Source organism: Populus alba, chromosome 14, assembly GCF_005239225.2.
Source record: "Populus alba chromosome 14, ASM523922v2, whole genome shotgun sequence".
NCBI classification, from domain to species: Eukaryota; Viridiplantae; Streptophyta; class Magnoliopsida; order Malpighiales; family Salicaceae; genus Populus; species Populus alba.
Window position 1 is genome coordinate 1,545,833 of NC_133297.1, and position 16,738 is coordinate 1,562,570.

Here is a 16,738-nt window from a genome sequence, read left to right on the forward strand (position 1 = left end):
TAATGTTTGGTTAATTTTTTCATTGAAAATGATTACTCCTGAATAATGATACCCTGTTCATGAAGTGGGGGAATTGGAACTATCAGACTACAACTGGACATCACCTAGATTTTGTGGTTGCTTGCGAAAGGAAAGGAAATGTTCCTGATACATTTTATTCATGATAAAGCCTTACTGAGTTGCTGATCAAGTGACAGACAACTCTTAAAGATACCGGTAACCGAAGTAGAAACCAGTAAACAATAATGGCAGGACGAACTCAAGAAAAGCTTGATACTTGGGCATTTTATCATCCTTGATCACAAAGGCACTCATTTCTTTGTGCTTGGATTCCACGAAAGAAGCATTCTTGTCTGCCTCATTGAAAGCGTGACCCTGAAGAACACCAACCTGGTACTTCAGGAGCAAGTTTTGGGCTTCCTTGCTGTGTCCAATGTTACTGAATTCCCTCGTCGCATCCTTTCCGGCAACCTCTACAAGCACCTCTCCTCCTGCAGGATGCTCGTCCAAGAACTTCGTCACGTCGAGTACCTGTTAAAACGGAACAACTTCATTACCCGCAAACATAAACGGAAAAATATAGGAGTATATGTTTCCAAACAGAGGATTACTCTGCCGTTGATGACAAACCAGCAATCTTTTTTGGATCTGTGTTGGGCAACCTGTGAGAGAGTGAAAGTTTTCTGCCCAGACATTTTGCACGTGGGAATCCAAGGGAGTCGTCCAAGTAATTTATAAAAATGGACGGGTTAGGTATTGATGTTGGTTGGTCACGTGCGCGCTAACACCACGAGTGGGCCATTCACGTGTGATCTAACATTGTAGTCGTAGAGTGGTAGCTGACGCCATCTTATTTTTCCGGGCTTGTTCGGTACCACCTGAAGCCCTAAAGTCCCTAAACCCAAGTGATTTAAGCAAGATTGTCGAGGTAAGTTTTTTTAGAGGATGTGAGGTGACCCAGGTGGAGACCTGGTTGTCTTTTGTTTTGGCCTGAAACACGAGCAATCCATGAGAGTAGTTCTTGTCATGAAGAAATGAACTGTCTCCTTAATTACCAATCCAGCAAATTATGTGATAATGTTTCCGAAAAAATAGAGAGGAAACAGCGTGCAGATTATCTCGCTTGTGTCCGTTTGTCTGCGTGTTTGAATGCCTTTCAAGCTTGAAAACATCATTTTTTTTATGGTTTTCAACTCCAAACAGTGTAGAAACCGGCCCGGAAGCTTAGATCTGACACCAGGAAATTTCTTTAGAAGGGCGAAATGGTGCATGAACAGATTATGGTACATTCTTTTATTAGTAGTTCAAAACAGACAGACTGTTCTCAACACATGATAGAACGTTGTTTCCCCCCATTGTCCCTATGGTACAATCTACATGGTTCTTATTTTTGTACAAAAATCACAACACCAACAAAAGCCAGCATGCCCATGTTTCTCAAGGCACGACCTTGCAAGCCTTCATCTTCTCTATCCAATAAATGAACGACTTCTTGGAATTCCTAAACCCCAGGAACCCATGCTCTTTGCTCTTATTCATGCTAGGTATAGAAACTTCCCCGCCAAATATCAAATCGACAAACCACCACGCCCCCACTTCCTCCAGTTTGGTGGGCGGCAGAAGCTGATTCTCCCTTACTATCTCCTCCCAAACTGCTCCTTTTTCTTTCATCGTCTCTGCCAAGCTTATCCTCTCCTCTGTCTCCACAAACCCGTACTCCTCTATTCCAAACTGTTCTCCCAAAACCTTCCACAAATGCTTCCACTTAAACACATCTCCATTGTGGATATTAAATGCTTCGTTTTTGGCACTAGGATCCACACACGCCCAAATTTCATGCTCCGCGATGAGATCAGCATCTGAGGCGATGGCGTAACAATTCCAAACCTCTTTCACCCCGGGAAACCGCATTGGAGTTCCCTCATGCTTGCATATAGCAGCGTAAACACACAGAGTGCGAACAATACTCATCAAACTATGAGGCGAGAACCCGAAGATGTTGTCAGGTCGGTGAACAGACCAAGTCAATCCTTCTTTCTTTGCCACTTCCTGGAACAGAATATCCTCCAGAGTGTAGTAAAAGTTGGGGAATTCCAATCTAGGTAGATCCTCAGTGAATGGCGGATCATGGGCTTCAATCTTGCCGAAGAACTGGAAGGGCCCAACGTAGTGTTTGGTGCCGGTTTGGAGGCAGATGTGGCGGAGATTGTGAGCATTAAGGATAACAGCCTCGAGAACATTGCGGAACATTAGGCCGTTTATCTTGCAGTTCTCAGACTCCGTCTCTCGATTGGCCCAGGTAACATAAAAGATGTGAGTAACATCCGTCAGCAGTGAGAGCTTTGACTGTGTTTGGTTCCTGTCAGAAATGTCACACTTGATGTACTCCACTGGGTTGTCTTCATTCCAGTTAGGCCGCTTACCTCGGGCAACACCATAGACTTTCCATGGACCGCCAGGGGTGTCAGCAAGTGGGAGAATCTCAGCCAAACTGTTGCCAACTATTCCTGTTACACCCACCACCAGCGCCACACTCTTGTAGTCCCGTGATGTCCCGTCATCGTCATCAATTTTTCTCTGCAAAAATTAACACCCCAACACCATTCAGAGGCTACATACGTTAACAGAATCATACATATTTTCTAGTAAAATAAATTTAACAGGGGCAAAAGATATCGGAGTTGTGTTTTAATTACCCGGTTATTGCCAAGGGCACCAGCCCACCAGCAGCTCATTTTGTTATCGGATAATCGATTAAGAGACGGAAAATTCTAGCTAGTGAAATATCAAGGAGGCTAGCTGTTGTGATTTGTGATTTATAAGAGAGTTCTAAAGAAAAAAGAGCGGGCAGATGACATGAGCACTGACGTGTTCGGGGTTTGACCTGTAAAATGAATCGAGTCAATAGTTATCCATATTAAATCAATTTACTAGATTTTTCTAATTTAATTAAGTCAATATTAAAATTTATTTATATAGAAATTTGAGTTAGGTTGAAATCACCGTTTGGCTATGTACCATTTGATGGGGGATCGAAACTTGGAAGCGTTAAAGTGGTGGAATTTTTCTTTTATCCACCACTCTACATGTATCAATGTTCATCATTTTATATTTTTTGGGTTGGATATCAATATATGCACAGCTAAATATTAACAGGTCAAGGGAGATTTTGATCCAGCCCCATCTCGAGATTTAGGTTTCGATCTTCAAGCAAAACAAAACAAGAAAACACCAATTAAAAATTAGCAATAATATCTTCTAAATTAATTTTTCCTTTTTTTAACATTTTTTTTTAAAATTTAAGACAAGTTCTTTGTACCAATCATCCATCACGTTTATTAAACTTGACTCGGCCGGTTCTTGCTAAATTTGCAGAAAGAAAGAGAAAATAGCAGTAAAATACTGATTTTGTGGTGGTTCTTGCTAAATTTGCGAACAGAGAGACAGATTGACTGTGGTTCTTGCTGGGTTCGCAGAGAAAAAAACAGAGAGAAGGGTAAAATATTAATTTTGACGGGTTTTTGTTTGTTGGAATGGATTTTTTTAATCTCACAACGTTGCTAACACATGACGTTTTTCTGTTAACAATTTCACTGAATCCTGTTTTGATTTAAGGATAGATTAAATTAAATAAAATAGTTTTTCCAGGAAATATTAACATAAGAGCTTCAATTTAAAAATCAAAAGTATTCTTACTAATAATTAAGAAATGCTCAATGCTCACGTGTTTAAAGTGGATCTCGACTCGTGATTCAAAAGAACACATAAAGGGAAAAGAAAAGCAGGTGGGCATTGATATCGGTTCATAAAAGGAAAAGCAGGGCACCTTGGAATTAGAAGATTTCTTGGCTGTTTTCGAAACATCCAAACAACAGCAGCAATTGTTTTTTTTATTATATATTAGATGTCTGGTCCGCTATCAGACCACTCATGTCTCAATCAAATATTTATATAATTTAATTTGCTAGTGTTTGGGTAGCATAAATTCAAGATTTTTAGTAGTTCTACGGAGATATGCTATATCAAGGATTCAAGGTCAGATTCTGTGAATATTCTAGTGGGATAGTGATAGCATAAAAAAACCTCTGTTCGCGTTAAACCAGTAAAATAACTAAAGGAAGATAAAATATTCGATTTGACTATTGAATTCAGGTCAAATTTTTATAGGAAATTTTTTAAGTTCATAGAGGATCACTTTTCTAGTCCATCTGTTCCATGAGTTTTTTTTTAAATCAGGCTACGAAGATTTCGTTTGATTTAATTCTGTTAGCTTTTCTTTTATTATTATGAATTTTATTATTTATTTTAGGATTTTAACTTTTTTTTTTTTATCTTGTTAAGGTCGATTTTAAGTCTATATAAAAAATTATAAATATCATAAAAAGATAGGATTTATCATATTAATATTTTAAAAAAATTATTTGTGTTTAACCATGTTTCAGCCAATTTTCTGTTTTTTATGCTTGTATCATATTGACAAAAATGGGTGAAAAAAAAAATATCCCTTTTGTATATAGTTTAAAGTATAGAAATTTACTAAAAAATTATCATAAAAAAATCTTTTTATTTCACCATTCTAAAATATTTTGTCTTAATTGTTTCCATTTCATCAAGGGATTTTGAAGTTTTATAATTCTAAAGAAAGATTGACTGATGGTTTGGAAAAATTATATAGTTATTAAGAATTTATATTCTTACAAACAAACATGTAAAAGAGATTAATAGAATTTTTAGATTTCTTGAAATGGGTTAATGGATAAAATCGGTTGTTAATTTACAAATCAAATCTTCTCTTGGCGATGAACACATTTTTGTTGTTCTCGATTTTTTCTTTATATTAAAATTAAAAGACTAAGGTTCCTAATATTTTATATAAAATAACATCTTGACAACTTAAAATCAATTTTTTAATGATCAGATATATTCTCACTAATTTATATATTAATAAGAAAAAATAAATTATTCTTAAAATAATTTTAAAAATGTATTGTTCATATTAAACTAATATACTAAAATAAATAAACTTTTCTACCCTAGAAAACAAGAAAAATAGCAATCCTTCTTCACCAATGCATCTAACCACTACACACAAATCGTGAGCAGCAAAGAAACATGCATCAATCTTGCCAAGATGAAACACACATTGTCGAGATAATCTTAAATGCAGATACAAATTAAAATTGGGTGAAATTTGATGTGAGCAATCCACCTCTCCATCATCCTCTTATTTTTCGACTCTAGCGTGCAGCAAGTTACCAACATGAAGCAGCTGATACAATAAAAATGGAAAACAAACCACTTCAATTAAGGATGGTCCTCTGGGATCTCATCTTAAAATTGGGTGAAATTTGATGCGAGCAAACCACCTCTCCTACATCCACTTATTTTTCGACTCTAGCAGACAACAAGTTACCAACATGAAGTAGCTAATACAAGAAAAATGGAAAACAAACCATGCAGTACTACTTCAATTAGGGATGATCTTCTGGGATTTCATCTTACCAATCCAGTGCACAAACGATTTGTTGGAATTCCTAAATCCCAAGAATCCATGTTCCTTGCTCTTATTCATGCAAGATATAAAAGCATCACCACTAAGCATGGTGTCCACAAACCACCAGCCCCCAACCTCCTCTAACTTCGTAGGAGACAACTGGTTCTTCTTCACGATCTCCTCCCACACTGGCCCCTTATCTTTCATCCTCTCAGCCAAGGTCGCTCTTTTCTCCCCCTCTTCGAACCCGTACTTTTCTATCCCGAACTGCTCGGCCAGGACTTTCCATAAATGCTTCCACTTGAAGTAATCTGCGTTGTGGATATTGAACGCTTGGTTTTGAGCATTAGGCTCCACACATGCCCAGATTTCCTGCTCCGCCACCAGATCGGCATCTGATGCGATCGCGTAACAGTTCCACGCCTCTTTAGTACCTGGAAACATCAACGGAGCTCCCTCGTGCTTGCATATAGCAGCATAAACAGAAAGGGTTACAATTATATTCATCAAGCTATAGGGCGAGAAGCCAAATATGATATCAGGACGGTGAACAGACCAAGTCACTCCCTCTTTCTTTGCCACTTCCTCGAACATAACATCTTCCAAAGTGTAGTAAAAATTGTCTACCTTTAATCTCGGCAGATCCTCCGAGTAAGGAGGATCATGGGATTCGAAATTGTAAAATGACTCGAAAGGGCCAATGTAGTTCTTGGTTCCGGTTTGGAGGCAGACGTGGCGGAGATTAGTGGCGATGGGGACAACAGCCTGAAGAAGGTTTCGGAACATGAGGCCGTTGATCTTGCAGTTCTCTGCTTCGTTGGTTCGGCTGGCCCAGGTGACATAAAAAATGTGAGTAACATCAGTGAGATGAGAAAGCTTTGATTTTGCTTGCGCCGAGTCGGAGATGTCACACTGGATGTACTCAACTGGGCAGTTCTCATGCCAGTTTGGACGAGGACGACGGGCCACTCCATAAACTTTCCATGGACCGCCTGGTGTGTCGGAGCGTGGGAGGATTTCTGCCAAGCTGTTGCCGACAATTCCCGTTACTCCTACTATCAAGGCCACGCTCTGGTAGCTTCCTTCTCCCCCTTGAACTGCCGGTTTCTTCTGCAAAATGAGCCATGACAGGAGAAACAAATGAGGTCACAAAATTATAATAATTAATCAAGTATATATATAATTAAATATGATCTTTTTTACCCAGGCAGCGCTAAGATTACCAGCCCACCACCAGCTCATTTCGCTATAGAAGATTGTAGCAGAGGAAGATTGTAAATGGATACGATAGGAAAGACGGGTGGTGGGAGTGTTAAAGCGACACAATTGCTGATAACTTGTCGCATTAATGGGGGGTGGGGGGGCGGTGATGGGCCCATGCGCTACGAGTCTCGAACTTACCTAAGGCTCTTACGAAATAAAGTCTGAATCATGGAGTCATGACATCAAATTATTTTTTTATTTTAGGGGGGCGGTGATGGGCCCGCGATGAGTCTCGAACTTAAGTTAATGGGGGGCGGGGTGGGCCCATGCGTGACGAGTCTCGAACTTACCTAAAGCTCTTACGAAATAAAATCTGAATCATGGAGTCATGACATCAAATTATTTTTTTATTTTAGGGGGGCGGTGATAGGCCCACGATGAGTCTCGAACTTACCTAAGGCCATGCGTGTTTTTTGAAAAATTATTTTTTAAATTTTTTTGTTATTAAAAACATTAGTTAACAAAAAATATTTTTCAGTAAAAAAAAAAATTAGTTTGGTTTTCAGAAAAATGTTTTTTCTAAAAAATTTGAGCGAAAATTATTAGAAATTTTGAAATGTCATATTATTTTACTGATTATATCAAATTTGATTCTCAAAATTTTGATTGCTATATGTATTTTTTTTTTAATATTTTTTTTTAATTTTATTTCTTAAAATTTAATTTTTATATTAATTTTGGTCCTAATTTTTATAATTGTTATTTGCTTTTTCCTTGTTATTTTTTTATTGAAAATTTTTATCTATCAAATTTGGTCATCATTCCTTTGATTATTATTTATTTTATTTGAAATAATTTATAAAATGTTAATTATTATTATTTAAATTTCTTCATCTTTCATTTTTTTTAGATTTGGTCTCAATTATTTTGATTATTATTTATTTTATCTGAGATAATTTATGAAATTAATTTTTTTTTCAATTTCATTCTCATTCAACTTTTAAATTTGTAATATTTGTTCTTCGTTATTTTAATAAACTTGAGAAAAATAAAACATTAATAAGTTATTTTCCAGCTCATTTTCCATGACATAACCAATACACTGGAAAAGTATTTTCCAACTTATTTTCCATTACACTATCAAACATCATAAAATAATTCACTTTCTCGGAATTCACTTAAAAAAAAAAACTATTTTTCAACAAACAAATGGGGTAGGGCTCTTACAAAATAAAGTCTGAATCATGGAGTCATGACATCAAATTATTTTTTTATTAAAATATATTTTTTTAAATGTTGATTTAGTTAGATGGATAAAGGATGAATAACATGTAATCTAGGTTAAACTTTAGAAATTAAGGTTTTTTATTTGGATTTTGGCAAAGTTTAATTTAGTCCATGCTCTTTTAATTCCTTTTAATTACACCTAGAATTATCTTCTAAATTTTAATTGCATATAATTATACCCCTACTAAATTCAAATAGTTGGAGGAAAAGTTCAATTTCAGTCCATAAACTTTAATTTCTTCTAGTTAACATCCAAATTGACTTCAAAAACTATTTTTCCTTGTAATTAAGTCTTCAATAAAATTAACTAAGCCTTCCAAATTTCTTATTAAGTCCTTAACCCTTCAAATTTGTATTTTTTTATTCTAAATAAAAATATTTCCATCCAAATTGACTTGAGTTTTGTGATTTCACCACTGCAATGTCGCAAGAAAGCATTAGATTATTTAGATGGTTGAATGTAGAGGTAATCAAAGAAGATGAGCTATTAGGATTCAATGATTTGGTAAAAAATAATCCATCTTATTTGAAGATAATTAAGGGTTATACATGCCCAAGTAGCGAGTAGTTGGAGGAAAAGAGTCATTTGCAAACTGGTAAGAAAAATGAAGCCCAACAAGAAATAATTGATACATAGTGTGGAAGATTCATTGAATTCACAGGCCTTTGTCAAAGAAAAGGAGACAGTGGAGCCAATGTTATGTGAAGAGGCATCAAGAAATGTCCAGTGACAAGAACAAGAGAAGAATTCTCACGTCGAAGCAAAGTGAGACAAGGAAGTCAGAGGAGAAACCACCAGACGAGTTGATAAAAATTAAAAATATATAAGTCTCTTCAACTGATTGAAAAATTCGTACAACAACACAAGATGAATCTATTAACTGGTAACCAGGTGCTAGCTGCAAGCGTTGGAAGAGAAATGCGAGGGATGCTTTCCTATACACGAGAGCATGACCCAGTAAAATGTAATTCTAATTACTTTTAAAATAACTTTTTATATTTAAATACATGTCAATAATATTTTTTTTTATTTTTTTTTAATTATTTTTTACTTCAACATATTAAAATAATTTGAAAATACTAAAAATATATTTATTTAAAGTAAATAAAAAAATAAAAAAAATTAAACTTTTTTAAAAACATTTTTAAAATATAAATACAAACATGTTATATAAGGTGGAGAGCTTTGCCAAAAGAACAACTTGAAAGCATTCCTTTTGCTGTTTTCAAATTTTCTCCCATTTAAACCAACCTGACGAGGGAATATTCAAGTTGCGTCCTTCATCGAATAGTCAAACATTTAGGTACAATTTTAGAAATATATTTCGAATTATCTCAGAATACCTTGAAAATAAAGCATGTTAAGTCTCAACCTCCTCTTTTTTTAATGTATGCTGCTCGAATAAATGTTAGTTTTTCTTCCGAGCAAGCTATAATACGTTGAAAATGTATGCGAATTAAGTTAAATCAAATAATTTATTCAAAAAGTACTAGTATTAAATTTTTAATTTAAAGATAAGTGATATTGTGACTAATAATCGAGAAGGATTTTATACTATGTAGCCCAACGCAAACGCAAGAGTAGACATGTAACTTGGAGTTATTAGGTAATTTTCATTTTCAAACACGAAAAGCTCCCTGCTCGAGTGTTTTAAAAGAGACCCAATCTTGTGATTCAAAAGCAAACAAAAGAATCCACCAAGGGAAAAAGAAAAGCAGCTCCCCTTGGAATTACATGACTCCTTGGATATACTTGGAACATCCAACGACACCACTTCCAGACACTGGAGATGTTTGGTGTGATGTCGGACTCATCGTGACTTAACCAGATGATACATCTAGTGTGTAATTGTCATCTCGAGATAAAAACAAAAAGTCAAGATCGAGGCAATATTTTTTTTTCTATTTTTTTTAAATAAAAAATCACTATAAATCTTTTTCATATACAAATTTATTTTAGATTTCTGCCTTTTTACTTTCATTATCCTTTTTCTATGAAAAGTCGCTTACGTCTTGGATACTACTTGAACACAATTTCAAAGTGATTTTTTAGTGTTCTTTGAGAAAATAGACAAAAATAGAAAACACAAATACATGTTTGGTTTGCTTTGATCCAGTTTTTTTTTAAGTGCTAAGGTAGTAACCAAATGTTATACTTGCATTAAGGGATTTCATGAGGTTTTATAATTGCAAAGAAAGCTTTGTTTGATGGTTTTGGAAAAATTATATAATTATTAAAAAAAACATTTTTTCTAGAAAGACACGTGTAAAAGATATTAATAGTAATTCTTATTTTAATGAAAGAGATTAATGGATAAAATTAGTTCTTGGTTGTGTGTTTTGGTTTATTTTACCACACTTATAAAAGTTGTGTTTAAAAGTACTTTAAATTTTTATTATTATATTTTAAAAATACATTTCACATAAACAAAACATCCAATTGATGTTTGATATTTTTTTTAATATAAAGTACCTGCATCATAGTAACAACTAGTTATTCCTGACCAAACATTGAATATGAAAAATAATTTCTTTTTAAAGGTGGTATGATTTATTTTTGGCAAAAAAAAATAAATCTCCACAACTTTGCACAATCCTTTTCAGATTTGGTGACAAACAAAGAATGAAAATATGTTTAAAATAATATGAATTATATTTTATAACTTTACCTAATAGTTTAAGTTTTTTTGGTTGAGATTGTTTATTGATATGGAATCAAAACCTTAATAATCAAGTGGTTATGAGTTCAAATCTCACTATTTCTATTTATTTAATAAAAATTAAACACAAGATAATATAAACATATAAGTTTCAAGTTTAAAAAATATATTAAAAAAGTTTAAACTTTTGGATTAAGATGATTATTTGACAAATCATGCATTTTGTTTATCAATTTGAATATAAAAAACAACCTCATGACTTGAAATCATTTTTTTTAATAATTAGAAACATTTCAAAATCACTTTGTACATTAATAAGAATGAAAAGAAAAGAAATAATTTTAAGAACGTACAACTCTGGAAATAAAACAGAGGAGCCATCCTTTTTTACCACTATACATGAACCGTTGAAAACATATATTATATTAAATATCAATCCAAAAACTTCTCACCACCTACTATTCTTGAATTATATAGACGACTCCCATTAAATATCTAGTCATTCTTATCAACTCAAGGTAGGAAATATCTCATCTCCAGAATTACTAGTAGGCTAGCAAAATAAAAATAAAACTACAAAACTCTGGAATTGTCTTAGCTTATAGGGGTGTGCAGGGGAGAAGTGTCCAGGTGCAAGAAGTGCAGGTGTAAGAACAGTGAATCGTGAATCAGTGTGCGAAACATCATTAATCATGATCATGATCATGATGTGATGTGTATGTATCACCACTTAATAAAAGTCTAGTGTGGTTTTTTACCCATCATCATTGTCCTAAAAATTCAACAAGTATTATCAGAGTTATTGCCTATAATTCATGCCCAATAATTAATACCAGGGCTTATCGATCAAGGAACTATCAAAACCGATGGTCGGAGACTACGATAAAGTAGCTAGCAGAACTGCAGAAGTGTTTACTCGATTGTGAAGGGACCTATAAGAGCTTGCGGTTTGGGATCATCTTTTTATTTTGCCGATTAGAGATCAAAACTATTGAGGAATCATAAGAAGAGGCTCTGCTTTTTTTGGGATCGTCTTTTTTATTTTTATACATTAATGTGAATAAAAAAAAAAATCTTAAGACGGGACCAAATCGAGGAGCAATCCTTTTTTACCACTATATCTAAACCATTAATCAGAATCATGAGTAACAAAAAACACATTTATTAATCTTGCCAAAATACATATTATTAATATTGCCAACCATTAAAATTGGGTGAATTTTGATGCGAACAATCCACCTCTCCCTCGTAGCTCTTATTTTTCAACACTACCGGGCAGCAAGTTATCGACATGCAGCGGCTAATACAAGCAAAATGGAAAACAAACTTCTTCAATTAGGGATGACCTTCTGGGCTCTCATCTTACCAATCCAGTGCACAAATGATTTGGTGGAATTCCTAAACCCCAAGAATCCATGTTCCTTGCTCTTATTCATGCACGATATAAAGGCATCACCACTAAGCATGGTGTCCACATACCACCAGCCCCCAACCTCCTCTAACTTCGTAGGAAACAACTGGTTCTTCTTCACGATCTCCTCCCACACTGGCCCTTTATCTTTCATCCTCTCAGCCAAGGTCGCTCTTTCCCCCCCCTCTTCGAACCCGTACTTTTCTATCCCGAACTGCTCGGCCAGGACTTTCCATAAATGCTTCCACTTGAAGTAATCTGCGTTGTGGATATTGAACGCTTGGTTTTGAGCATTAGGCTCCACACATGCCCAGATTTCCTGCTCTGCCACCAGATCGGCATCTGATGCGATCGCGTAACAGTTCCACGCCTCTTTAGTACCTGGAAACATCAACGGAGCTCCCTCGTGCTTGCATATAGCAGCATAAACAGAAAGGGTTACAATTATATTCATCAAGCTATAGGGCGAGAAGCCAAATATGATATCAGGACGGTGAACAGACCAAGTCACTCCCTCTTTCTTTGCCACTTCCTCGAACATAACATCTTCCAAAGTGTAGTAAAAATTGTCTACCTTTAATCTCGGCAGATCCTCCGAGTAAGGAGGATCATGGGATTCGAAATTGTAAAATGACTCGAAAGGGCCAATGTAATGCTTGGTTCCGGTTTGGAGACTCACGTGGCGGAGATTAGTGGCGACGGGGACAACAGCCTGAAGAAGGTTTCGGAACATGAGGCCGTTGATCTTGCAGTTCTCTGCTTCGTTGGATCGGCTGGCCCAGGTGACATAAAAAATGTGAGTAACATCAGTGAGATGAGAAAGCTTTGATTTTGCTTGCGCCGAGTCGGAGATGTCACACTGGATGTACTCAACTGGGCAGTTCTCATGCCAGTTTGGACGAGGACGACGGGCCAATCCATATACTTTCCATGGACCGCCTGGTGTGTCGGAGCGTGGGAGGATTTCTGCCAAGCTGTTGCCGACAATTCCCGTTACTCCTACTATCAAGGCCACGCTCTGGTAGCTTCCTTCGCCCCCTTGAACTGCCGGTTTCTTCTGCAAAATGAACCATGACAGGAGAAACAAATGAGGTCACAAAATCATAATAATTAACCAGGTATATCTAATTAAATACGATCTTTTTTACCCAGGCAGCGCTAAGATCACCAGCCCACCACCAGCTCATTTTGTTTTGGAAGATTGCAGCAGAGGAAGATAGGAAATGGAGTAGACAGTAAAGACAGCTACTGGGAGTGTAAGAGCAAGCGAAAGTAGGAAGCCAACAACCTGTGGTTTGGAGCTTCCAAGTTCTCGCATTAATAAGAGCTGCTTTGCTTTTGGTGGTGTCGACGTGTCGTGTTTCTTTCTAAAGTTTTTTTTTAAAACAAAAAGTGATTTTTTTTAAATTAATTTTTTATATATATTTTTAAATTATTTTAATATACTAAAATTAATTTTTAAAATATAAAATAATATTATTTTAATATATTTCTAAATAAAAATCACAATAAAAAATTATAATTTTCAAACATCCTAATACGAATATGGCTCTTCTAAAGTCGTTGTGCTGAAATGCCTACGTGGCATGAAATCTAAAGTTTTATTGTATAATTGAATCAGAACCGTTGAAGATAGTATGTTTGGAAATAGGTTTAGGATTGCTTTTTAAAATATTTTTTATTCAGAAAAATATATTAATAATATTTTTTTATTTTTTAAAAAATTATTTTTAAAATTAGCACATCAAAATAATTTAAAAATATAAAAAATATTTTAATTTAAAATAAAAACATTTTAATTTTTTTTAAAATATTTTTAAAACTCAATACTAAACACATCATCAACGACATAGCTTACCTGAATCTTCTTTATGATACGTTTTTTCCTAAAGAATAGCAATTTTTTTATTGTTATTTCCTGCACAAATAGTTAATTTCTTTATGGAGACAAGTTATGTAATACTTATCTTTTTTTATATTTTTTTATTACATAAATTCTTAATAACATATTTTTATCGGTTTCATCTTGCGTTTTGTCGTTGTTTATAACAGTACTCACGCACCATAACCATTATTTTCTTTTACTTATCACATGTGGTATTGCAGACGATAATTTTCAGGGGAAAAAAAAATTAAATTTGAGTTATTTTAAAGGACAACTAGGGAAATTTTTATGCTGTTAGGGAAGCACCGTACAAATAGTTATTTTTTTGGAATTTAAAATATAAAATTCATAACTCATAAAAATTAATAAAAATATTTCTATTCAATATTTTTCTTTTAATTGTATCTCTGTTTCTTTAAATTTTATTTCAATAAATAACTACTAAAATGTTGCGAAATAATTCACAATCACTATAAAATTTTCTGTACGAGTTTATTAGATTGACAATATTTATATAATATCTATTATTGATAGAATAAAATGATTTAAATAAAAGAAAAGGAAAACTGATTCCAAACTTTTTGTCACGTCTTTGTGCAGTCGTCCTGGAAAATGATGGTACCCTTCCCCACCATTTCCATTTCCACTAACCTTGAGAAATGCCGTGCTACAATATAACTTGATTTTTTTCATAAAATATTTTTTTTATTAATTTTATTTTTTAAAATTTCAACTAGGTATTTTTATTCGCAATCTTGTTTAAATTTTGTTTCACTTGTAAAAATAACGTTTTGTAAGGTATTTAATGTTTCAAGCAAGTAATTTTAATATAAATTCTTAATTAAAAGATCAAAATAGTATGAGAGTAAAATTAATAATAAAAATATTTTAAATATATAGTTAAAACTACCTCAAAAACTTAAACATATAAATTTTAAAAATTTTTCTTATGATTATAGTAAATTCAAGTTTGAGTTATTAATTTATTGATTTGGTGTACTTTAATAATATGTTTTAGCAGTCAGTAATTTAATTAATTACATCATAATTGTGCTAGATATTAATCGGATGTCATAATTTTAATTTAATAAATACTTTGTTACCTTAAAAAACAAATAAATTCCACTGCTAATACTAATAACAAAAGTGAGCTCGAAAAAAGAGTTTCTAAAAAAAAGAATTTTGAAAAGTGCACACAAACATGCTTTTGTCCGCTTGACCGCATTTAATCCATGCAATCCTGTAAACCAATCGTTTCGCCACGTCAGCGCCTTATCTTAATTCTCTCAAATTTGATCACTCTTTGCGTGTTAATTACAAGAAGATGAATACGGTATCTGTCATCATGTACCGTCCATGATGGAACAATACGGTATCTATCATCCCGACAACATCATTTTAAGCCACGTCATTGATACAATATAGCTCGATTTTTTTTATATAAAACACTTTTTATATTAATTTTATTTTTAAAATTTTCAACTACGTATTTTTATTTGTATTTTTTTAAAAAATTTATTTTTCTTATAAAAAAACAACATTGTTTGGAAGGTATTTAATATTTTATGTCAAGTAATTTTTAATATAAATTATTAGTTAAAAAATCAAAATAATATAAAATTAAAACTGATATAAAAAATATTTTAAATATATAACTAAAACTAATCAATAATATAAATATATATTTAAAAATTCCTCTGATAATTATAGTATTTTCAAGTTTGAGTTATTAATTTATTGATTCAGTGTACTTTAATAATTTGTTTTATCAGTCAATAATTTAATTAATTACACCATAATTGTGTTAAATATTAATCATATGTCATAATTATAATTTAATAGATACTTTTTAACCTTAAAAAATAAAATAAATACCCCTACTAATACTAATAATAAAAGTGAATTCGAGAAAAGAGTTTTGAGAAAAAGAATTTTTTAAAAAAACACAAACACATGCTTTTATCTCCTGGATCAAATTTAATTATGTAATCCTTAAAATCAATCGTTTCGCCACGCAAACACTTTATGTTCACGTTATCTTAATTCTCTTAAATTTGATCATTTTATGCGTGTTAACTATAATTTAATTTATGTAATTTAATAAAACTTATTAATTGATCATTAGTTTATTTATTTTCTTTAATTTAACGTTTTTTTTTTTCAATTTCTTTTCTTTTTGAAGAAATATAAAAGAGGAAACGGGAAGTAGATAAAAAGGAAAAATATTGGCAAGGAAAGGAGGTATTTTTTTAATAAAAAATATTTAATCAACCCATGATTAATGTTGATAAAAAAACTGAGTTGTTAAACTTTATATTACATGGATCAATTAATTATTTATGATAAGTTATAAAGATTAAGTCATTACAAACTCCTCTTTCCCCTTGAATTTTCTATCACTATATGGTATATTGACTTAATTCGTGACAAAATACATTCAAATCACAAGCTAAATTTTTAAGTTGATGGCGTAAAGTAATTTAACATGCATCTAGAATTAAACTAGACTAATTTTATACAAATCATGAATTAAGCTGCTCGAGTTCTTCTTTTTCTTTTTTATACCTGTGAGAGTTCTTCTTTTTCTTTTTCATACATGTGAGTATTGTGTTAGTTTACGCGTATCTTAATTAATTTCCTGATATCTTGAAGTTAACGATCATATAAACTTTAAGTGGTCCTGAGGTTTGTGACACTTGAATTGATGACTTCTGAAGAGCAAATTTAGAGCCTAACCAGTTAAACTATACCTTTCATTGTTAAGCTACTTAAATTCTTTTTTTTTTTTTTTTTTATCA

General features: G+C 33.1%; 4 protein-coding genes across 4 annotated transcripts; all 4 read right to left on the reverse strand.

Annotated features, from left to right (window-relative positions):
* Positions 1–126: 126 nt before the first annotated feature.
* LOC118036590 (uncharacterized) lies at positions 127–753 on the reverse strand. The gene is made up of 2 exons (XM_035042329.1): positions 612–753; positions 127–531 (listed from the first exon to the last, which is right to left on the reverse strand). The coding sequence occupies exons 1-2, from the start codon at positions 693–695 to the stop codon at positions 205–207; spliced, it is 411 nt and encodes a 136-aa protein (XP_034898220.1). The 5' UTR covers positions 696–753; the 3' UTR covers positions 127–204.
* Positions 754–1,263: 510 nt separating this feature from the next.
* On the reverse strand, positions 1,264–2,815 carry LOC118036563 ((S)-8-oxocitronellyl enol synthase CYC2). Its single transcript, XM_035042293.2, has 2 exons — positions 2,697–2,815; positions 1,264–2,577 (listed from the first exon to the last, which is right to left on the reverse strand). Exons 1-2 carry the CDS (start codon positions 2,733–2,735, stop codon positions 1,438–1,440), a joined length of 1,179 nt encoding a protein of 392 aa, XP_034898184.1. The 5' UTR covers positions 2,736–2,815; the 3' UTR covers positions 1,264–1,437.
* A 2,365-nt stretch (positions 2,816–5,180) lies between these two features.
* LOC118036582 (3-oxo-Delta(4,5)-steroid 5-beta-reductase) lies at positions 5,181–6,852 on the reverse strand. Its single transcript, XM_035042317.2, has 2 exons — positions 6,698–6,852; positions 5,181–6,604 (listed from the first exon to the last, which is right to left on the reverse strand). Exons 1-2 carry the CDS (start codon positions 6,734–6,736, stop codon positions 5,468–5,470), a joined length of 1,176 nt encoding a protein of 391 aa, XP_034898208.1. The 5' UTR covers positions 6,737–6,852; the 3' UTR covers positions 5,181–5,467.
* Positions 6,853–11,790: 4,938 nt separating this feature from the next.
* LOC118036575 (3-oxo-Delta(4,5)-steroid 5-beta-reductase) lies at positions 11,791–13,364 on the reverse strand. Its single transcript, XM_035042305.2, has 2 exons — positions 13,204–13,364; positions 11,791–13,112 (listed from the first exon to the last, which is right to left on the reverse strand). Exons 1-2 carry the CDS (start codon positions 13,240–13,242, stop codon positions 11,976–11,978), a joined length of 1,176 nt encoding a protein of 391 aa, XP_034898196.1. The 5' UTR covers positions 13,243–13,364; the 3' UTR covers positions 11,791–11,975.
* Between the last annotated feature and the right edge of the window lie 3,374 nt (positions 13,365–16,738).

Coding starts and splice junctions, on each gene's coding strand:
- LOC118036563 (XM_035042293.2), bottom strand. CDS start 2,735: ATGAGCTGCTGGTGGGCTGGTGCCCTTGGCAATAACCGG. Junction 2,578..2,696: donor GTGCCCTTGGCAATAACCGG/GTAATTAAAACA, acceptor TAATTTTTGCAG/AGAAAAATTGATGACGATGA.
- LOC118036575 (XM_035042305.2), bottom strand. CDS start 13,242: ATGAGCTGGTGGTGGGCTGGTGATCTTAGCGCTGCCTGG. Junction 13,113..13,203: donor GTGATCTTAGCGCTGCCTGG/GTAAAAAAGATC, acceptor TTCATTTTGCAG/AAGAAACCGGCAGTTCAAGG.
- LOC118036590 (XM_035042329.1), bottom strand. CDS start 695: ATGTCTGGGCAGAAAACTTTCACTCTCTCACAGGTTGCCCAACACAGA. Junction 532..611: donor GGTTTGTCATCAACGGCAGA/GTAATCCTCTGT, acceptor CCGTTTTAACAG/GTACTCGACGTGACGAAGTT.
- LOC118036582 (XM_035042317.2), bottom strand. CDS start 6,736: ATGAGCTGGTGGTGGGCTGGTAATCTTAGCGCTGCCTGG. Junction 6,605..6,697: donor GTAATCTTAGCGCTGCCTGG/GTAAAAAAGATC, acceptor CTCATTTTGCAG/AAGAAACCGGCAGTTCAAGG.